Genomic DNA, 22,785 nt, shown 5'->3' with positions numbered 1-22,785 from the left:
CGCTAACGGCAGCAGCGACAGCGCCAGGGCGGAGCTCCTAATCATTTCTACCCGGGCTTTCCTTTGCAGGAAAGCCGGGGTACAGAGGGTTACTGATCCGGAGGGCGGAGAGAAGAGCCCTTCGCTCTCCGAGAGGAACGCGGTCTGGCCAGAGGAGGAGGACCTGCACCGCTCCGCAGGGCCGGCCGCGCCTTCCGCCGCCTCCGCAGAGCCGATCCCCGCGCGGACCAAAGCGGGGGCGGCGGGGCGGTGCGGGCGGCGCGCGCCGGTGGTGCGAAGGGGCGGCCCCAGGCCGCGGGAGGAGCCAATCAGCGGCGGCCCTGGCTGCTCGCAGCTCCCGGCGACTCCGCAGCGAGGCGCGCACGCAGCCGCAGCTCGCCGGGCTCGGGCGCGCGGGGCGCCGGCGCGGGGACCCCCTTCCCGAGGCAGTTGCGAGCCCGGAACGGCCGGGAGGCGCTGGGCCGGGCGGGAGGCTGCGGGCGGCGGGGCGGCGGGGCGGCGGGGCGGCGGGGCGGCGGGTGGGAGGCGAGTGGGCGGCTCGCTTCTCAGACTCGCTCCAGTTGTGCCAAGTTAGCAGCCGGTCCCGAACCCTCGGAGCTCGGTACCCCGCCTCCAGAATAGCGCGCCCCCGGGAAACTTCGGCTCCCGCGGCAGGGCGAAGCGGGCCGGTGGCCAGCGCCGCCTTCTCCCGGCCCCTGGGGCAGACTCGCAGGGCTCTCGGGCTCCCCCAGATTTGCGCCCAGGGCCGGGCCGGGAGTGAGGCGACCGGCAGAAGGCCCCGCGGGAGGCCGGCGGCGCGGCGCAGGGCGGGGGCGAGGCCCAGGCAGCGCACACCCGCACGCGCCCCGGAGTCCTGCCAGGAGCAGCCGCGCCTGCACTGCGTCGGTCCTGACCGTCCCCGGTGCGAGTCCCGGAGGTCGCGCGGCCGGGCCCCGCCGTGCACCAGGCTGCAGGGTGGCGAGTTGAGGTCGGAAGGCCGCTCCAGCGGAGGACTGGGCAGCCCCTGGCCGCGCACCCTCTAGCGGGCCGCGCACCCTCCCGGGGCGCCCACCTCCGCGCCGCCGGCCTCCCCCGCCCTCCCTGCCCACGCCCGGGCGGGCCAATCGCGGCTCTGCGTTCCGGGCGCTTTCTCGGGTTTCTGCTGATCTTGCAGCGCCCAGAAATGGAGCGCGCGGACTCGCGGCCGCCGCACGCGTCCTGCCGCACTCCGCGCTGCTGAAGGCTCCGCGCGGGGCCGGGCCAGGGCCCGCTGGTGCGGGAGCGGAGGGCCATGTAGGCACCTCTTCGGGGTCCAGTCCCGAAGGCTCCCGCGGTGCACGGAGGGGCGCGAGTGCTGCCGACCAGCATTTGCCTCGGAGCCGCGGGAGAGGGTGGCGTCTTGCTCTTCCGCCCCGCATCCTCCGGAACTCCCTGCACCCCAGGCAGGACGCGGTCTCCGGGCTGGCACGGGGGTAGGGAAAGGACCTCACCGCCTCGGCCGCCCGGGAGAGCAACTGTCCGACTGAGAGGGGCGCAGCGCGCGAGGGGGGCGAGGGGCCGGGGCCTCGGATGCCTCCGGCGCTCCATGCTCTGCAAGGGCGCCCTGCCGCATTCCCGGGCTCGCCGCCGACCTGCACCGCCCTGCGCCACGCCGCCGGCCAGGTAGGGGGCTCCCCAGCTCGAGGCCACAGGGCGGGGGCGGGCGCCCGGGTTGGGGAGGCCGGAGGTGCGGGTGCTGCCCCGGGGACCCGGAGCTCCGCCAGCGGCGCTGGGCGTTATTCCGATCTCCAGTTTAACGAAGTTTAAAGGGATCGGCTGCTGGGCGCTGGGGAAAGTGGGGTCGAAGAGCCCCAAACTTGGATTTCTGGGTGTCTGCGTGTCTGTCTGTCTGTGTGCCTGTGACACCCCGGTAAAAGTCCAGTGTTATCTTAAACAGCTAGAAGTCTGTGCTCTTCGGTGTCTGTAGGTCCGTCCCCTCGGAACGCTTCTGATTTTCTACCCCCGTATCACTTTCTATTTCTCTGCAGCGTCCATCGATCGATCGCCCCGGTGGGAGCTTACAGGCGGCAGGCGAAGAGGGGCAGGAGGGGGGTGTCGGGCGCGGGGATCTGCTGAGCTGGCACCGCACCCGGTCCTGGGGGCTGGGGAGGGGAGGGGCGGCCAAGGCGAGCCCCCAGCCATGGCCCGGCCCGCTAGGTCGACCCCGCTTTAGGGCACCCGGGCAGGAGCAGGGGGAGATACCACACACAGCCTTGTCGGCAGACACAGGGTTCACCCCCAAACCAACCCTTCCAAAAAAAGAAAAACAGAGTAGCTGCACCCGGGCCCACTGGAGGAGGGGATCCCAAACCCAGGGAAAGGCGGGGTGAGGGAAGTGGGGGCCCAGCCCAGGCGCCCCGCTCCGGACCTGCTCTCTTCGAAGCCCCTCCCGCTGAGCGTGGGGGACGCGCGCTGACCGCTGGGGGCCGGGCCTCCCCATCCCGCGCCCCTCGCCTGTTCGCGGTGCCCCAGGCTCTCTCTTGGCCTCCCGCCCCTGCGCCCCGTTTCCACCATGACGGTGATGTCGGGGGACAACGTGGACGAAGCCTCAGCCGCTCCGGGCCACCCCCAGGAGGGCAGCTACCCCCGGCAGGCGGACCACGACGACCACGAGTGCTGCGAGCGCGTGGTGATCAACATCTCGGGGCTGCGCTTCGAGACGCAGCTCAAGACCCTGGCGCAGTTCCCCAACACGCTGCTGGGCAATCCCAAGAAGCGCATGCGCTACTTCGACCCGCTCCGCAACGAGTACTTCTTCGACCGGAACCGGCCCAGCTTCGACGCCATCCTCTACTACTACCAGTCGGGGGGCCGCCTGCGCCGGCCGGTCAACGTGCCCCTGGACATGTTCTCCGAGGAGATCAAATTCTACGAGTTGGGCGAGGAGGCCATGGAGAAATTCCGGGAGGACGAGGGCTTCATTAAGGAGGAGGAGCGCCCCCTGCCGGAGAAGGAGTACCAGCGCCAGGTGTGGCTGCTCTTCGAGTACCCGGAGAGCTCGGGGCCTGCGCGGGTCATCGCCATCGTGTCCGTCATGGTCATCCTCATCTCCATCGTCATTTTCTGCCTGGAGACGCTGCCCGAGCTGAAGGACGAGAAGGACTTCTCGGGCACCATCCACCGCATCGACAACAGCACGGTCGTCTACAGCTCCAACATCTTCACCGACCCCTTTTTCATTGTGGAGACCCTGTGCATTATCTGGTTCTCCTTCGAGCTGGTGGTGCGCTTCTTCGCCTGCCCCAGCAAGACGGACTTCTTTAAGAACATCATGAACTTCATCGACATCGTGGCCATCATCCCTTATTTCATCACCCTGGGCACGGAGATAGCGGAGCAGGAGGGGAACCAGAAGGGCGAGCAGGCCACCTCGCTGGCCATCCTCAGGGTCATCCGGCTGGTAAGGGTGTTTAGGATCTTCAAGCTCTCACGCCACTCCAAGGGCCTCCAGATCCTGGGCCAGACCCTCAAAGCTAGTATGAGGGAGCTAGGGCTGCTCATCTTTTTCCTCTTCATCGGGGTCATTCTGTTTTCTAGTGCAGTGTACTTTGCCGAGGCGGAAGAAGCTGAGTCTCACTTCTCCAGTATCCCCGATGCTTTCTGGTGGGCGGTGGTGTCAATGACCACTGTAGGATACGGTGACATGTACCCTGTGACAATTGGAGGCAAGATCGTGGGCTCCTTGTGTGCCATCGCTGGTGTGCTAACAATTGCCCTGCCCGTACCTGTCATTGTGTCCAATTTCAACTATTTCTACCACCGAGAAACTGAGGGGGAAGAGCAGGCTCAGCTGCTCCACGTCAGCTCTCCTAACTTAGCCTCTGACAGTGACCTCAGCCGCCGCAGCTCCTCCACTATGAGCAAGTCTGAGTACATGGAGATCGAAGAGGACATGAATAATAGCATAGCCCATTACAGACAGGCCAATATCAGAACTGGCAACTGTACCACAGCCAATCAGAACTGTGTTAATAAGAGCAAGCTACTGACCGATGTTTAGGAAGTGCAAGTAAGCGAGCAAGAAGCCCCCCTCGAAAGACTTAGACCCCCAGTGACCAGGTCACACTCTGTAGATACTTTCCTAAGTAGTCCTTGAATGCTTTACTTAACTGTCAATGCGTTGTTGCATTGTGAATTTTGGGAGTGGCGAACCAGAAACTTTCAGGATCCACGCACAAAAAAGGGAAACTATTTTCATTTTGTTTAAAAAAAAAAAAGGGAAAGGAAAGAGTATTTCGTAAAATCAGCTTTAAAAATGCAATCCATGAAACTAGTCCAGGTAAAATAAGATTCCTGTTTGCCTCTATTGAAACATTCCTAACTTTCTGGCTTCTTTAAAAAATCTTTTTAAACTAGACCCCGGATGATCAGTTAGAAATACAAAATTAAAATTTGCACGGAATCCCAACTTAAGATCTTTGCGAACCTCACGGCACGGTAGGGACAGCGCTTCTGATGTAATGTACCAGCTGCAGTGGGGAATGAATCCAGGGCTTTATTTTGATCAGCTGAGCTGCATATTGAAAGGTAAACAAAGCCCAAATCCCTTCAGACTGGTTCACAAAGCACCTGATCAATCTGATACTGGTCCTGATCTATGAGGATTTTCCCTCTGCCCCCTTCTCAGACTTCCAGTCCAGACTCTTTAAGAAAAGGATAGCCGAGTTAATGTGAGTGGTTCATCTGCAGAGCTGCTCAGATTTCCCAGCTGCAGGGGAACCCAGCACAGGCCTTTCTTCAGCAGCCTTGCACCTGACCCTGCCTCCAGAACTGGATGTCAAATCTTAGTCTCCTTATTGCAAGAGAGCACAAATGGAGTTACGTGTAAGCATGCTTGAATCTGGTAACATTTATTTTATTTATCGCATGCTGAGAACGTTAACCCAGACAATAGGGAGTAAGTTTACTTTGAAATCAACTCTTCTAAAAATAGATCCTTTTTCATTTGCATTCACCAAAAGTGCACTCCTTCATTTATTAAGTCTTTTAGTAAATAAAGGACTGTGTTTAAGTGCATATGTTAGTCAGATGGGGACACCAACTTTTTGGAGCTCACAGCATGTTCTCTTCTTCAGCATTATGGCCTATTTGATGAAGATGTACCTTGAATTAATTAATGCATGATTTCAGTAATAAAAACTTTAAAAATAATAAAAATTTACAAGTCCATGGGATGAAAGGCCCCAAAGAAATAATGGGTGGGGGTGGGGGACTCAGCCAACTTTGCCGGGGTCGGTCAGGCAATGGCAGGTTTCTGTGCAGGTCGGGCAGAGGGGACCAACGTGCCCATCCCTTAGACAGGAACCATGTGGAAACTCAGTACATCATCAAGGTATATATAGCAACACCTAAGAACAAGTAATCTTTCTAGTTGAAGATAAACCAAGCAAAACAAACACAAAAAAGGTGCAATATTGCATGTTTTTGGTGCATTCTTAGGATGTATGTGATAATGTTTATCTCTTGTATGCATCCAAAGCAGAGCTGAGTTCTTTTTGTAGTCATGATTTGAAGTCTGTTAAGACTTCAACCCTCCCCTTGAGGCTCCCTGAAGAAACTCACCCAGTTGATTTAATAGTTGTTTAGTGCCTTTATCCTGTACCCACAGCGAACTGCAGAAAGTGCCTCCGTAACACAGCTGAGAAGTTACGTAACAAGAGCGAGGAAGGGTTTGGGCACAGACACTTTGCTTTTCATTTTTTTTATTTTGTTGCACTTTTCCATCGTCACGCTCACCTCACCACTGTGAGAAGCCTACTCCACCCTGGGTCCCGGAGAGCACAGATCTGGGAGGCCGCTGGTGCTGGCCACCTGCCGGCCGCGGTCTCTTGGGCAGCCTGACTCTGGACGTGACCTGAGACCGTCTTTGAGCTGGATATGGCCCATGAACTTGTTTTGCTCCTCTTTTCCACCAGAAGCCAAGGCAAGCTTTCTGGGGCCACTCTGGACACGCAAAGCTTCGTCGGCTCCAGCGTGCAGTCCTGGTACATTTCCTTTTGTTTCTGTTTGCTAAAGTACTTCGCAAATCTCTGATAGTCTGATCTTCTCGGGCATCGTAGGAGATAGGAGATTTGGGGACACAGTGTGTAACGCCCTGGGCCTGCCCTCCTGGCCCCGCCCTTAGGTTCCCTACGGTGCACCTGTGACCACCCCACCCGGCAGTCAGGTCCCAGGCTGAGCCTCTAACTGCTGCTGCTGCCCCAGGTGCCCGAAGAGAATGATGAGGACCCTGCCCCGTGGAGAGAGCCACACGCCCAGGCCTCTGCAGCCAGCAGCTGTGCAGCAGTGGGGAGAGTGGCTCTCACAGCCTTTGTAGGACACCGAAGTGGGGAATCTTCATTCTGCACTTAGCATGCAGTTGCCCACTGCTGACCACCTTACACTCCTACCGCTTCTTCTGGAATCTTCCTGTGACTTCATCTCTTCCCGCCACCCTGTCCTCGAACTAACAGGCAGGCAGTCAGCCGGAGGACCACCAAGTCAGGCTGGCTGGCTAGATTACAGGAGAACGTGGATGCTTCTTTCCCTGTGCAGCTGTTGTGAATCTGAAAGGTGAACACGGCACACTTCCCAGAAGGTGAGTGCAGCGACTATGCAGCCTGACTCCAGGGCATTAACTCCTCCTGTTCGACTGACGTCCTGCCGCTCTCCTCCTGGCCATCCGTCTCCCTGGCTTCACAGCTCCCCCAGACTGGGAGGAAATGCCAGGCCCTCCCCCAAAGTTCCAGGGATACAGGGATATCTCCATCTTCTCTTTTGACTTTGAGGTCTAGGACACACCCGAACTTAAAACGATGCACTCTGTCAACAGCAATAATCCTCTCAGTACTGTGGGATGGATGGGTCAGAGTGGGCAGGCCGACTCGCTGTGCAGTGCACTCCTCAGGCTCACTGGACTAGCTGAGGCTCCACGTGCATGACAGGAATAAGCACTGCATGTAGTGGAGCTGTCTGCCTGGGGCTGAAGATGAGCTGTTGTTATGGAATTGGGGTGGTATGGGGGGAGGAATGCTGTTTATCCATCTGTAGCTCATTGCAATGAATGTGGTGAGTGGAGTACAGGGATTATCCGTGTAGCATAGGCATGCACCCTCTGACCAAGCTCCTGTCCCTTGCACTGACTGTAACGTGCTGAAATGTCTTTGTAGGCCTGAAGGTGCACTTAACAAAACTACCTACTAAGGAACGACTATCGTTTGGTTTACTTATCTCTTTATTGTATCAGGCTTTTTGCCGTTCCATCCCCTTAGGTAGCGAGCTTTGATGGCTCATTCTCTGATTATTAATTTTCTTCAGAAGAAGACTTCTGATGTGGTGATAGCCATAGCTCAGCCCTTGCAGCGGGGCCCTAGTTCAATAGGGTGGCACTGGAGGGCTGGCCACCCCAGGGCTGTTAGTCATCCCAGAATCTCTGACGTGATTAACTCACCTCAAGTGATCTGAACCAGAGAGACCAAAGACATTACTCTTCTCTGTCCTCAGACTCTAGGTCACAGATCCTAGCCAGGAGAGGGTTTTCTGTTTGAACCCTTCCCCTCCCATCTGTGCACACCTCCCTCCTCTGAGACCTGGTTATCAGTTAAGTTCATCTGCTGGGTGTGTGTTAGTGGTCAGCCCAGCACAATCTGGTCAGTGAACAGCAAGCTTTTCTCCCGCATGCTGGCCAGTGGGCAGTCATTTCTCTAACAAACTTGTACGGTGCTTTTAGATTTCACAATAGAGAAGCTGAAGCACAAGGACACCGTAATCTCGATTCACTTGAGAATAGACCCCAAAATACAGGTAAATGGTACATGAGGAATATATTTCCCAAGTGGAACTGTGGTTTAGTCCATAAAGGGCCTTCTTCATGTTGCACATAGTTACACATTTTTAAAATTAGTTAATATCAGAAAGAATCAGTAAAAAATAGTTCCCAACCCTCCCATTTAATATAGGAGACCTCAAAACCCATGCTTTTTAACAACCTTACATTTTAATTCCTTGTTTGGCAGATTGGATTGAGCAGAAAGGAGAAAGAGAACATTAGCAGAAGGCAGTTCCCCATTTTCTTCCAGGAGCGACTTCTTCCTGGGAGTGGTGAAAATTGGTGGGTGGCAGCCATCCATAGAGTGAAATTGTTAGAAAGACTGTAAACTGCCAAACAGCCACTTTATCTTCCAGTTTTTTTTTTTGAGCAAGAGTGAAGTCTTTTGTTGTTTATGTTCATGTTAAGAAAACAAATTTTTAAGACCAGACCAAAAAAAACCCCAGGTTGAATTGTGATCTCAGGAAGTAGCCTCTTGTCTACCATGTGGTATATTAGCACTTGTATTTATATCGGGGAATTTCAGGGTATATGTGAACATGTCTGGCATGACTCAGGTAAATCTTAAAAGAATGTACATTACTTACCACTTTCGTGACGGAGTGATCAGGAACTGAGTAGTTAACCAAAATGGTTGCACTGCATTACCTCGGATCACTGTGCAGACTTAATCAGGGTGTGGACCTAAGGTGAGAAGCCAGCAGATCAGATGCTAGTCTCTCTGCTCAGGTGAGATGAGCGGGGGCTCTCTGGGGAAACCCCGTGTGTACGTCAAGGGTGAGGCCCTACTGACCTCAGGGCTGTGCGCTCTAGGAGAGTAACCCAAGTTACGGTGATTTTCATTTACGCCGTGAAACTTCCAAGAGTCTCGAAAAATTTTGTCCCACAATCAGAGAAGAACGAGGAATGGTGTAAGGAAACAAAACAAAACAAAACAAAAACCCTTGCAGAATATTCCAGGTCAAAAGTTGTCTCCTCCACAACTTCCAGCCCCTTCCTCTTCCCCAGTGCGCTGTTTGGGGACCATGTGTGCAGTGGCTGTCAGTAGACTGCGTGGGTTTTTATGACACACCTCTAGTATTAATGATAACGTTACAGAGGTTGGGAACGAAAGCTGAGTAGTGTTAACTTGAAGTGCACCATCAGGACAACAAACCATTTAAGCTGAAAAGGCTTTCTTTTACTTCTTGAGTTCGCCAGTTGCCTCCCGCTTGAGTTAAGGATGTGTCTCATTTTCCCCTCCTTGCAGTCCCCCTGCCCTAACTGTTCACCACGTCAGGTAGAGGACATTGAATGTTACGAATTGAGAACCTAATCGATGAGCATAGTTTTCATCTATGCAATTTTACTTGCTTCTGTCACTTTATGATCTGTTCATATTTGGCATCGATTAAAGATAATTTTTAAGGATCTTATGATGGACTAGCTTGTTTGCTTTATTGCCACCTATTTAAACGGTCTTCCGGGGGCCTTTTCATAGCCTCTGCCATGGGGTCTCTGACGAGTGTGCTACCCAAGGTAAAATCAGGAGGGAGCCCTGACCCCTTTGGTGCCCATGGGCGTTTCTGCCAGCTGAGGACTTGCACAGGAAGGGGTTGCATTTTGATAATGAATCCACAGTTTGGTCTCAGGTAAGATCCCAAGTGGAGGCTGTTGGAATTTGGCCTGTAATAGTAATGGTGACTCAACTTGTAGAAAGGAAAAAATTAAATGAGGCCAAAGGGAGTTAGTCATTGGTCATAGTTGCTCACTTTGCTTTTAATCAAACTATTTTGCATCCACAGTCTGAGAAGCTTTGCAGGAAGGACAGTTAGGTGTGGGTGTGTGGTTCTGTGCATGCGTGTGTGTGTGTTTGTGTGTAACAGTGCTGTCGGCTGGCAGCTAATGACTTGAGAGTTACGCCATGGTATTAGAAGTGATTTTGAGGCAGCAAAGCAAAGTGCTTCGTCGCTGCTGTTCACATAGATGTTCCCACATAGTTCTGTGCGTAGTTAACCCTTCTTCCTGTTTTTTAATGACTTTTGATTCACTTCCTTTGGGCTCTTCCTGAGAAGAGATCTCCTTCCTTGTGAATATTCCATTTTATACCAGCGCTTTCCTGTCCTGTAGACAGGGCCACATGCTTCCAGATGGGCGTCAGGGACATGCCCAGTCCCCAGGTTGACAGGTGGACTGTCGTGGGGTTCCCTTGCATTTTGTTAGGTTTAAATTCCAAGAGGTGGAGGTGAATCTTGCTTTTGCAGCAGGCGGTGAAACCACTGAGCTAAATCCCCAGCTTCATTCTTGCTTTTGCTCAGAAGGAGCTACTGAAGCCGTGGATGTAGCTCAGTGGTACCGCACCTGCCTCGCAAGAGCAAGGTCCTGAGTTCGATCCCCGTTGCTACTGAAAGTAGACCCCGAGGCCATGCAGGCTGCCCAGGATTTTTCTGTTATCCGATAACAGGCCAGGCTAAGTATACCAGAGAAGGTAAGACAGCGTGAGATCTCCGCCGACAGCAGTGGGCACGCGTGCCATCTGCAGCATGTTCCTCGACGCTTGGCTTCAAAATGCTATGCTGCTCCAAGCAGAAGCGGACTGAGTGGAGCAGCTGCCGGCGGCCTGTGCTGCCTGCACAGCCTCAGAGAGCGCAGCTCTGCTTCCGGGCCTCCGAAGCCCCCTCTAGATCCAGACTGACTAGGGTGCGGGGAGGCCACTTTCAGGTGCCTGCGTGCACGTTCTGCACAGATAGGACTCAATGCCCCAGTGACAAAACTGGCAGCTTTCCTTGGAAGCAGCCTCAAGGCAGGCAACAAAATACCCTATTAATTAATTGAAGCAAAGATCCCGTCAGCTATAAGATACACTATTACTTGACATACCTGTGAGAGAGATTTATTGACAGTCCAGATTCCCCACTACATTGATTCAGCCCCATTTTAGAGCTAGAACAATGTGTGTTTTTGAAAAAGAAATCTTAGAATGGTTGAAGATGCAGTGATTCTAAATGCATGTCCTCCTTTGTTTCTTGATAAACGATTTCAATTCTGAATCCTTTAAATTTAGCAGTTTTCTTTGGATCTGAACAGTGGCTAGAACCTTTGGCTTTTATTTTCAGTGTTGGGGGATCGAACCCAGAGCCTTACACACACCAGACAAGGCCTCTACCACCAGGCGAGAACCTGTAGGTCTTTTTTTTTTTTTTGGTAGTGGGGATTGAACTCGGGTTCTTATGCTTGCACAGCAGGCAGCGAAAACACTGAACTAAATCCCTGGCCCTGTAGGTCTTCTAACTATGTTTTTGTCTGGTTTTGCTTGGCTTTAACCCCTAACTCAAGTGTCATTCTGGGAATTGGAGCTGTGTTAGCCAACAGCAGTGTGCACCTGAGACTGCTTACCGACGAGGGCCTCAGACTGGGTATGAGGCACGGAATGGGTTGGGTGCCCCTGCCCATCCCTCTCTCCCCGCTTCGGACCGTTCCCTCCAGCATCCAGCCTGCCCAATCACCAGCAGCTCTTTGCTGTCTCAAAGTTAGAGGTAGTCTGGCAGGTTTGCCTTCTTTGCAGTTTGCAGATCACTTTGTCCTTAATTATATTGTTTTAGTCTCCTTGGAGAATTAGGTAGGACCATCATGGGTGTTTTAACTTTGTAGGCTGAAGGATCTGCTCAAGAGAGAGCAGGCTGGGTGTATTGGGGATTCCACAGCCTCAAGTCTGGGATGCTGGAAGCCAGATGGTTACTGATTGAATGTTAGAAAATGACAGCACTTTCCACCCATGTGTAAGAAAGGACAGAGGACTTTGCACAGGCACTTAGTCTCTTTGAGTCTTTTAACTGCTTGTTTCTAAAATAGGAATATAATACCTCCTAAAGGTGTATGGATTAAGCAAGCTGATAAGGTCCATGTGTTTGGCAAATTGTAATGCACTGTAAAATATGAGTAGTAATGGATAGGTTATTAATTAACAGTGAAAGGAAGAGTAGGACAAGAATGCCAGTGGGTCAACCTCCTGGAGTGGGAACATTGTGTAGAGGTAGAGTCTGGGGAGACAAGGTGCTTGTTGCAGAGGATTTGCTCTGTGGTGGTTGCAGCCCCGGGGGTGGAGGTGTCTTCCAGAGGAAACTTCAGCACATCCTGCACCCAGCACCACAGTCAGCAGACCACAGCAGGTGATGCCACTGTTTCTAACCCTGTTCCTCCCTGCGTGTTTCACATCTCCAGACCCCAAGTACCAAGGGTGAGCTCTGCCGTGCTGTATGTCGAGGAGCCAGCAGGTACCTAATCATCCTGTCACTTCTGTTTGCCTCATTTCCTCATGTGCAAAATGTTGTCTGGTTTGATTTTTTTCCCTTCCACCTGTGAATATTGAGAAATAAAGCAAGGTGTTGCTTGGGAAATTTCTCATCTGCTTGTCTGAGAGATATTTTATAAATACAAGAAGCTATTCTTAGCTGTCCTTCCTAAAACTAGAACAACCCTCACGAGCACCTATGAGTCAATATAATTTCAGAATAGCATATACTATAAAGATGCTTATAAAATTTTATAAATTACCATGTCTCTGTGGTGGTCCAGCCTTTCCTTCTTAAAACAGTTGTATTTACATAGCAGTAAACGTCTGACTGCTTATCCTATGGGAATTCACTGTAATTGAATAAGAAGTTGGGTATCTATTAGAATCTTTGATTCACTAAACATTTTTCTAGGGAATGAGATTCAAGGGCGAATTGAGTTATCTATCTTCCAATGATTTTAAAAACAGGGTTATGTGGTATGCCCATGTTTGCTCTGATAGCTTCTTCTCAATGTTGTTTCGAGTGCTAAACATGAAATGCATTCTAGTGACATTTCCAGAGAAACTAACTCCAGTTGAAATTTATTTCTTTTCAGAATTGAAATTAGAGATGACAGAATGAAAATCAGAGATGGTCAATGAATAGGAGCTTAAGTTTAAGATAATCATATTTTAAGCTCAGGGCCAAATCCATCTTTTATTAAAAATCTTATTCCTCAATATAGTGAATTAAGAGTGTTTGGAAATCCAAAATACTTTAATTATCTTTACAATAATGATTATTCTTTCTCTCTCTCTCTTTTTGTCTTTTTGCATTCCATGAAATATCTTTTTACTTCTCAGAAAGGAAGTAATTTTGTTTTATGTGAGTTTCAAAGGGAAACTTTCTAAGACTAAGATTCACTGCACAGTGTGTTCTTCCTTCATTGTTAACAAGCAAAACATTTTTTAGCCTTAGAGAAAGTTGTACTTATGTCAGCCCTTCAAAGATGAGACAGACGCCCACCTCAGTTTTTGAGAGATTGCAGGATATTAGCTGATTGTTACAGGATATTTCTAGTGAAGATAGAATAACTGTCTTTAAAATTTCAACAGGATGAAAATCACATTAGTTGGCATTAAGAAATAATATTCATTCTTAGTGGATAAAATAAGTACTGTAAATATCATTTAGTCGCAGTGTTGGTCATTCCAAGAACAGAATAATGTACCTGTACATAAGAATTACTATTTTGAGAAGATGGGTTTGTCCACTGCAGAAATCTCCAAAAGTGCATCAGAGCAGAGTGCTTTAGTAAAAAAATACCTATTGGCTATGAAGAAAGGACAAATGTTGCTTAAAAAATCAAATACTTGACTTAAATTATAATTCTTAAGGTTTGCAGCAAGAGTGTGATGAATAAAATGAAAATTATGGTGTTTGCGTGCCTGAAGGTAGAAAGGTTGGCTGAGACTACTTTCACATCTCTCATTCTCAGATGGTGAGTAGATTGAGTCACTTGTTAATTACCTGGGGTTACCTTGGTTCTAAGATAGTGGAGGAGCAGTTAATGCTACTTACTGTTCAATGATGGGTTATTGCGCTGTTTCTAAAGGGCCACGTATATCATCTCAGGTCAGTTTAGTGTGTTCATTGCACAACCAATTGGTGATGGAGTTGGTTGTTGGACACTGGACTAAATTACCCAGGGAGCTGACGGAGTTTACTGAGATGGACTCTAGGAGCTAGGCTGTGACAGTCTACGCGGACATAGTCTTGCAGAGCAGAAGGGGAATACAGGAGACAGAAACTCAGATGCGATCTTGGGAAGCTTTAGAACTCTAGGGTTCAAAACTAAGGAGCAACATTTCATTAGGCTACTAATCTAATGGGGAAATGATTAAAGGTGACTTTTAAAAGACAAAGTCTTATAAGAAGTACTGAAGTGAGAATAACCATATTTCATTTTCATTAGGTGAAATCTCTTTCATTCACATAAATCTCATTCATATACACATGCACTTACATTCCCAGGGAATCATTCTATGAATGAAACCCTGTACTTCTTGCCCTGTTACAGTAATTCCCAACTTCTTCGCCCGGGTTGACATTTATTAAGGTTCAGTTCCCCGATTCAGAAAACACAGTAGTTGGGATTCTCGACAAAATCTAATGTCCTTGTGCTCTCTCCTTTGGGGAGGAATCCTGCTTGTGGTTCACTTTGACAGAGGCTGTCATTTTAATCAAAATGGTTTATTAATAATTGAGTTTCCTCTCACGACCTGTAGCCTGAACGTTTCCAGAGACTGATTCTTTCTTCATGCATTCCGCTCGGGACTGGATTGGTGTATTCTTCACATTTGTCCCACTTCCTTTGGAGGCTTGAGGTTGGCACATGATTTTGCTACAAGATTGCTATTCATATTCTTAGGCCATCCGAGCATGGACTTGTTAGGGCATAATCTTTGGAACTGATGGTTGCCCACATTCTAATATTTCCGGGGGGTCTTGAAAGGTGTTTTAGTAGGACATAAGTGAAAGTGAGAAATGGGGACGAGGCACTTAACTGGAAGACAGAGAAAGAGTGCCGGTGGGGGAGTCTCTAGCACTGGAATTATAGTGCAGGTAGGTTGCATCCCTTGCTCATGCAATGGAGCTCCCATTTATCACTTGTTTTGGGGCTCTGATACCTGTATCTCCAGGAAAACACCTACCCCAGGCCCAGTGGATGCATACAGCACACACCCACACACATGAACACACCCACGCACACATGAACACACCCATGCCCACACATCTCTGTGACCTCTGCTCACCTGCATGAACCTGTAGGTATCGCTCATGTACAGGATAGGTATGTGCCAGCCCCAAGGGAATAACACTGTCAATTGATACTAAAGATATATTTCCACTCCCTTGCATTAATCAAAAACCAGATCTCATGAAGACATCAAGATAACATTTCCATTTGCAGTTAGAGAAATTGCCATTCCAAGAAAAGAAAAACCAAAACCAAACAGCAGGAGCTGAGCAACCCAGGACGTTGCTGTTCAGCGGCGGGGCACTCACCGCATGCGTGTTGGTTGGTTGGGCACTCACCACTCGCTGTGATTCCACCTGGCCTGTGTTTCTGTCTGCTCCACGGGCAGCTCAGGCTCACAGAGGTGGACAGTGGGCTGAGCTGGATGACACGAACGCAGAGCCCTGATAGGACTGGACGTGTGGCCATCTGAGCATGGGTCAGTTCCTGTCAGGGCAGGACCCGGCTGGGCTGTGTGCAACACGCGGGTGGATGTTTTAAGTTACCACCTTGAATTGGCTGACACTGGATTTGTGGCCAGTGGCTTGTCTTCTTCTTACTTCAAGACTGTTTGCTACTTATAAACATGGGTTTCATGAGAAGATCTCGTCTCAGTGATATTTTGGGCTGAATCTCTGGACTGGACATTTCCTGAAAAGAGGTGCTATGCTCTTGCAAGGCCCAGCGATACTTTTCAAATTTGGATGCATGAAAGCCTCGTCATCGGTGAATGAAAATGTATGTGACATAATATGCTAAAGGCATGCAGTTTCAGTATTATTTAAACTCACACCTCTGTAAGCTTGGGCCTTCTAGCTTTATTTAAACCCCAAATTTGTAGACCACAAGAAAAGTATGCTTTTGTCTGCCTCATGTGCAAACCCCACATAATTTAGTGATGTCCTAGTTAATAGGGAAATGATAAATGTTCTTTTTACCATATTTTACAATTTATGAAGAATTTTCACATACTTTATTTTATTTGATCATCACTTGCCACTTAAGTAGGAATGGACCTGGAGATGAAGACTGGCGGGAAGAGTATTAAGGAGTGCTTTTAGGGTGATACCTGAGGAGAGGTAGCAAGGTAGAAGTGAACAGGGGACAAGGTGTGCTGAAACTTAGTCTACACTGAGGCCCACTTGTCCCTACAGGAGCTCTGAGGCTGGGGCAGCCTTTGGGGTTGTCCTGAGTCGGAGCTGAGGCTAACGTTTAGATTCTCTTGTTGCCCTGTCTGGGGGTACAGCTGCCCTTGGAAGAACGTGACCTTGGACAAGACAGGTCTCTTCTCAGAGGCACCTCCCCAGGGTGGCTGATGGCTGAGGGCTCTTCCAGCGGCTGCGACAATGAGCTCTTGGGTTGTGAAGAGGGCCAGGGTGGCAGGGCAGAGCTGCCACTCTGGAGGGATAATAAGCTGTCTGTGGCTAAAGGAGAGGCACCAAGAGTGGGCAGGGTGAATGGTGAAGCAGAAGGCACAGTCACCAGAGGGGTTGTCAGTTTCTAATACTCAAGAGTTGACTGTAGTTTATAGATTGACTTGTTAAATGGACAGAGTGCTCAGGGCCCCTGGAGATGCTCTGTTCTAATGCACACTAGAAGGCCTCCTCCAGACCAGCCTGAGCTCTCCTGTATGGATCGAGCTCAATTATTAATCAGAAGTGATGGCCGATGGGGGCTAATGCTGCCTAATGCACAGGCCGGGTAATCGCGCTCCTGTGTAATGGTAATGCACGTTCAGAGCGCGGGTTGGGACGCAGATAAGAGGCTGCCCCTCCCGGTGTCGGCCCCTCTGTGGTGCACTGCTTTGAGGTCCCGGACAGATGCACCGAACCGCTTGTGCGACTTAATGTATCTGTAAAACATTAGCATTTCCTCTTAATGTGTCACATGGATGATAAAGAAGTGCCTGGAAGGGAGCTGGTGGGAAGGGCTTTTAAAAGCCAAGTCACAGCCCTTGCGGCACTATTGCCAGGCCCCTAAGTGTTTTTGTGGCCAACTTAGAACTGCTCAGCATGGAACTCATACACTGGCATCCTCATTATGTGAGTCAGCGTGACATTTGGTCTGGAATTGACAGTTACTTAGATTTTTTTTCATCCCAAAACACACCTCTGGGGAACTAATTGTTTGGGTAGCTTTGCACTGGGATAAAAACATCTCGGGGCTCTGTGATTAGCAGTGACTCCTGTTACTGGTGTCTCCAGCCTGTTAGCAGGAAATTTGCATTCTGTTGCGAAGACCAGCTTGTGTTGGAAACAGATCTAGTCCGGAATAGATTTGAAACTATTTGAGGGAACAAACGGGATTCCCCAAACTGCTGCCATTGTGTGGTATTGAATCACAGTTGTGCTCGGAATCTGGACTTTGTATTTTAAATCCCACATCTGAGCATTGCAATAATTTAAGTTTAGTATAAAAAAGCCAATGGCTTCTGGTTTACATAGTAAATCAGAGAAGCCCATGATCTCTGCTCATCATAAACCAACCACTTAAGGAATAAAATTGGGTTAGCCATACTGAGGCTGGCCACTTTCAAAGGTGTCAAATACCCAGTGATGTCCAGCTGTTGACAGACTCAAGGAACACGTGGCTACAAGGAATAGTGGTTCTTGAACAAAAAGAGAGAGCAGCAGGCAGCCCTCCGGCTCCTGGGTTGGGCTCTCTTACTTCCTCGCTGGAAGTATTGTTTCTGTCTATCCATGTGTCCCTTTGCAGTGCCTCCGCTTTCTTATCTTTTTAAAATTTTGAATTAAAAATATCTAGCTGGCCATAAAAGAGCAGCTCATGATGGCTGCATTTCCAATCCACAGACACTTCTAGAAAAGTGACCAACTGGGAAAGATTGAGTTGGATCAGGAAAACCCATTTATTTCTAGCATCCCCGAAACATCAGAGCAGTCAGCTCGTTCTTCTAGAAACATGAGCAAGCCCCCAAAGAGATGACCTTCTCCCTGCGGAGCTGGCATGACCCGAAAGGTTCCCAATCAAATGAGATCATTGACATCCCTAGGTCTTCCGGTGAGGTGGGGACCACTTCTGCAGGGTACAGTGAATAGACATGGGGGCTGTAGGGACAGATTAGACTTAGCAAATACAAGGGGTGATCAAAATATAAAGTGGATGTTTAAATTAAAAAATTTATGACAATAAAAGATACATTGCCATTAATCTCCCTCTAAATCCCCCCCCCCCCACACACGCAGAGCGTACTTATTCCCTGGTTCTTGCTGTTTTCTGAAGCAGCTCGGAAGTCCTCTTTTGTGAGTGTCTTTATGCAGTGTGAAAAAAAATACAGTGAATGCTGTTGCGAGTGGCAAGTCAGGCCCGTAAAAATGCAATGGTGCGTCCTCATCCACTTTATTCATCAAATCTGGCACTATGCGACTTCTGGCTCTTGCCCAAAGTCAACATGACACGAAAGGTGAACTTTGGAGTTAATTCAGGACATCAAGGCGACTGAAGACCCTCACAGAAGAGCACTTCCAGAATTTCTTGAGAAAGTGGCGAGAATGATGGAATAAGTGTATTGGAAGTGAGAGGGAGTATTTTGAAGAGGATTAATGGCAATATGTCTTTACTGTAATAAATTTAAAAATTTTAACATGTACCATTGTTTTTGATCTGGCTGTGAGACTCTACTGACTGCCCTTAGGGATTTGTGTTACGTGAGCCTCTGAGTTGCCTGTTCCCCTTTAGATTCCACCCCGATCAATGCCGTGTGTTTGTGCTGCTTGGAGGGTGGCTAGAAGCACAATTCACGATCATTTTCCTTCATGGAAGTGTGCAGCAAACTCAGTTCTGAGCTTCATCCTTGCCAAACCTCACTCTTCTGATTCACCATGTCAAATGCTACAATTTAGACTCAATTTTGAGTTTGTCACATTTAAGGATGAAACAGTAGAAGGCTAGTATATACATTTTTAAAAAATCTCTGGTCACACAAAAATATATCTTTAACACAAGTTACCCAGTGCCGTCCTGGATTTTACAGAAGAAACAGGTTTGCATCAACTGGACTCAGCTTACATTTTTTGGGGAGAGAAATAGTGTGCAACGAAGGGAGATGTGTTTGCTGTCTCAGGGTGAAGTGAATGTCAGATCAGTTTGGGGAGCATAAGCTCCAGTCCAGAGCTGCAACAGACAAATTCAAGACTGGGAGTATTTTCATTTGCCTTGATGTGAACATTTCTTGGGTACCACGCTAACTACCTAGGGGAGCAGTAAGGAAGTCTGTCCTTGCTGTCCAGGTTTTCTCTTTGGGCCTTTGCAGGCACAGAACAGTGGCAGCCTGGGGTCCCAGTAACACCGCAGGCTTCAGTGGGAGTCCCCTTGTGCAGGCCATGTTGGAAACTCAGGCATAGGCTTATTGTGGGGGTGGAAGAGAGCTTGTTTTGTTATTTTAATTTTTTTTACAGAGAAGCAAAATCTGAGTTCAGCAACTGTTTACTAAGCTAATGTGTTAGCGTGCTGGTAACTTTCATATTTGGTCTTTCTTGGTGAAATGTGAAGACTTGACTCTTTATTTCTATCAGCATTGAGATCATTTGGCAACTGAAGCTAAGCTGGTTATTTCGATGTCACCTGTAAGCTACTGACAACAAGATCCGTTATTAAAAATGCTTTCAATATATGTCATGGAATCAGTCTCAGATTTGCACTCCAAGCCAGCTCTTTCTTTACCATTTCTGTGTTTGAGTCATGAGCAGCCTCCTTGTCAGATCCTTGTCTTGTCTGGGTGTGTGTCACTGGAACACACGACAGGTGTTTGTTTGAAGACCCAGGTCCTTATTATGTTAATGGATTGCCAACTTGACTCTACCCATGAAAGATGGCAGAGCTGTGGAAAATGTCCAACTACTCCAGGCCACAAAAGCAGGTGGTATAAGAGGCAGAAGTCAGGGATATGGATTCTCCCACTAGAATTAGCTCACAGCATCTCATATCAGTAAGAAGAGGAGGGACCTCATGCATGCCCTGAATGGTGATGGAAGCAGTAACTGATGTGTGTTAACTGAAGCCATGCTAAGTCAGTCTGTCCTGACTCAGTGGTTGTTTAGTGTGATGTCAGGGGTAACATCTGAGCAAGACGCAAGACGCATTTGCTTTTACAAGCAGAGATGTCTGTAATTTGTAAAAACCCATAATTTAAGTTGGCTGATGTTTTCCTACTACTACTAGGTCACACATAGTTGCATATTTTACTAGTTTGTTCGTATTGTAATATTAAATATCAGAAGTTTTTAGCATATCAGTTATTATTACCCCAACATTTAGTTGTGAATAAATGCCTAATTTATGAATAAAGCTTTTAGGCCTAAATAAAATCAGACTTTGGATAAGTAACAGTCCAAAACAGAACGTCAATCCACTCTGTCTGCTTTAAACATATAAATGCTTCTCTCTTACATGGATAGCAAAGCTCAGACTCTGTAGCAGGTAACGGAGGACAATCAAAACCCCACCCAGCAAGACTCCCGTGGCTGTCTTTTCTCAGTGAGCGACAGTGCAGAGATTGACATTTTGCTTCCCTCTGTGCACCTGTATTCATTCAACCCACAGAGCGACTCACCATTTCTAAATCGTGTATGTGACTGAGTCATTATATCTTGGGATGCATGGTCTGCTGCCTGATGTCGTCCGGCTCTTTATTTTTACTAGATAGCTCTTCAGTCCATAAAGAGCCAGCTCAGATGCCTTCAGAACCTCCCTGCAATAAAAAAATGTATTTAAATGAATTCTTTGGTGGGCCGTCACACCCACTACCCGTGTTCCTTTGGTATAGTAGTCATGGTTGGTATAGTGTTCTCTGAGGAGAGAAATGATATTTTGCTAAGTTGAATGCTATTGGGAGGACTCAAGAAAAATCTGCAAGCAGGTAAGATTTTTAAGTGCTTATAATATATTATTTATGCAACAGCTTTCTTCAAGGAGCATAATGTTCTAAAGTCTTTAGCCTTATTGCCTCCTTCCAGATTTACCATTTGACTTTTGAAAATAGGGTAAATAGTTCTCCATCTGTCATTCTGGTGGGCAGGAAACCGACTTCTCCCCTTCACCCAGCCTCTCATGTCATCCCTCTCAGTTCCAAGCCTCGATATACTAAGTGAAAAAGCACACCATGAAGTGGACAACCATGCTCTTCCAAGCATCCCTGGGAGGCAGGAAGGAGGCAGGGAGACCTTCCTGGAAAACATAATGAAACAAGCCCAGAAAAGGAAGAGAACCTTCAAAAAATGACATCGAATTAATGGCAAACCACAGGCTGGGAGCCAGAAAGCCCAGCAGGGTTGAAATATTCTATTAGAAGCCAGACTATTACTATTCATAGTGCAGGGGGACTGCTGTTTTGTCTTTCTGTTCTCTTGGGTCCAGGAGCTATGTGGAGCTTGCCATTTAGGTCTTCTGATTTTCATGGCTGATGAAAGCAAACTAACTCTTTGAATATAGTACTTATAGGATTCATCAGCCCAAGCCAAAAATTTAGCAGAGGTGAGAGAAAGAAAGAGAATTTCATGATCATATTACAGGGACATAACAGGTTTTGGGGTACAAATTTTCTCTAAATAAATCATTTCAGATGAAAGCTGTGTGTTGTCTGTCCTGCAGGGACCAGGTGGTGTCGAGTAGCTCAGCCTGGCAGAGTTCTGTTTGGCTTCCCTTTGCTGAGGTTGCCTTCACCTCGAGCCGAGTCTCGAGTGATTTCTTTGCCCTTTGTGGTGATTGCCACACCTCCCAGTTTAGCATCTTCCTGCCTTTAATGAATGTGCTGCTAGTGTTTCCCCTCCCACCTCATCATTAATAAAGACGCGAAGGGAAACTGGGCCCATCACCAATGCATGGAACACCCCACGAAACACCTCCCACCCGCTTGCAACACAGCCATTTATCTTTACCCTTTGTTTACAATCCTTTCAACTGTTTGTAATCCATTCGGTGGTGCTTAGATCCCAGCCAAGATGCAGTTGTTCTATAAGGGATGCAGAATCTCACACTTTCCAGCTCCCTGTGGTCAGCGGGAGAACCTGTGTTCAGTGGAACGGTACTTTGGTGAGAAGCAGGGGGTTTGGTGAAGAAAGAATACACGTGCTTGAAGTCTGATGTTCTCTTAGGCATTTATTTCCAGGGAAGAAGCGGACGGTACCAAGTGTTGACACAGGAGCCAGGTGCCCAGAGAGAGGCAAAGGCAGCCCATTTGTGTGGTGCAGAGGTGCCAGCAGCTTCTACAGCCCGAGGTGTATGTAGAGGCCCTTCCATATGCACACACTCATTTTCTTGTGGCTTCAAAACAGATTCATGGTTGCCCTTGTCCCACGAGTTGGTTGAGGGACAAATTTTCTTGCTCCTTTCTTGGGCCTGGATCACATTTGACATTGACATCTAGACTCTGGGAATGGAAAAACACACAAGGCATGCTCTCTGCCCACCAGGAGCTTGGAGTAGTGAGATGGACTCAGCCACTGACCACAGGGAAGGGCAGGGGAGCTGGGAGAGGCCAGAAGGGGCTTGTTCTGGAAGGAGGGTCTGGAACATGTGGCGAGGCGGGTAGGGGTAACCGTAACCACTTCGCAGTTCACCTGGGCGTCACTGGGCAACGCGCTCCTTTACGGCCTGACTGTCCCGGGGTGTCGCTTGGCAGGCGTCATTTCAGCCAGCGGATTCTCATTTGCACGAGATACCCTTGTAAGCGTCTGTTTATTTGTTTTGTATTGACATTTTTGCATACTTTTTTATTTAGAATGGGTATTATTCACCTTTGATGTTTGTTTCTAGTGAAATCTAATAAGTTGTGGTTATTTTCTTTTACTAATTTGTGTTTATTTTATTTGTGAAAAATAACCTATAATTTTGTGCTCTTAAAAACTCTTGTGTTTTGTTTTTTGTTTTTTTTTTTTTTGGTATTGGGGACC

At 48.7% G+C, this 22,785-nt stretch overlaps 1 protein-coding gene across 1 annotated transcript; it reads left to right on the top strand.

The window, feature by feature from the left end:
* The first annotated feature begins 830 nt into the window (after positions 1 to 830).
* Kcna1 (potassium voltage-gated channel subfamily A member 1) lies at positions 831 to 9,240 on the top strand. Its single transcript, XM_004869373.4, has 2 exons — positions 831 to 1,641; positions 2,007 to 9,240. Exon 2 carries the CDS (start codon positions 2,531 to 2,533, stop codon positions 4,016 to 4,018), a length of 1,488 nt encoding a protein of 495 aa, XP_004869430.1. The 5' UTR covers positions 831 to 1,641; positions 2,007 to 2,530; the 3' UTR covers positions 4,019 to 9,240.
* The last annotated feature ends 13,545 nt before the right edge of the window (positions 9,241 to 22,785 follow it).

This window comes from Heterocephalus glaber, unplaced genomic scaffold, assembly GCF_053883595.1.
Source record: "Heterocephalus glaber isolate CG9 unplaced genomic scaffold, H.glaber_assembly_v1.0 deba00001444, whole genome shotgun sequence".
Classification (NCBI taxonomy): domain Eukaryota; kingdom Metazoa; phylum Chordata; class Mammalia; order Rodentia; family Bathyergidae; genus Heterocephalus; species Heterocephalus glaber.
Note: the sequence above shows the minus strand (reverse complement) of the source record. Positions and strands in the feature narration are given on the sequence as shown.

Bases quoted from the DNA above. Each gene is read 5' to 3' on its own strand.
- Kcna1 (XM_004869373.4), top strand. From the start codon at position 2,531: ATGACGGTGATGTCGGGGGACAACGTGGACGAAGCCTCAGCCGCTCCG.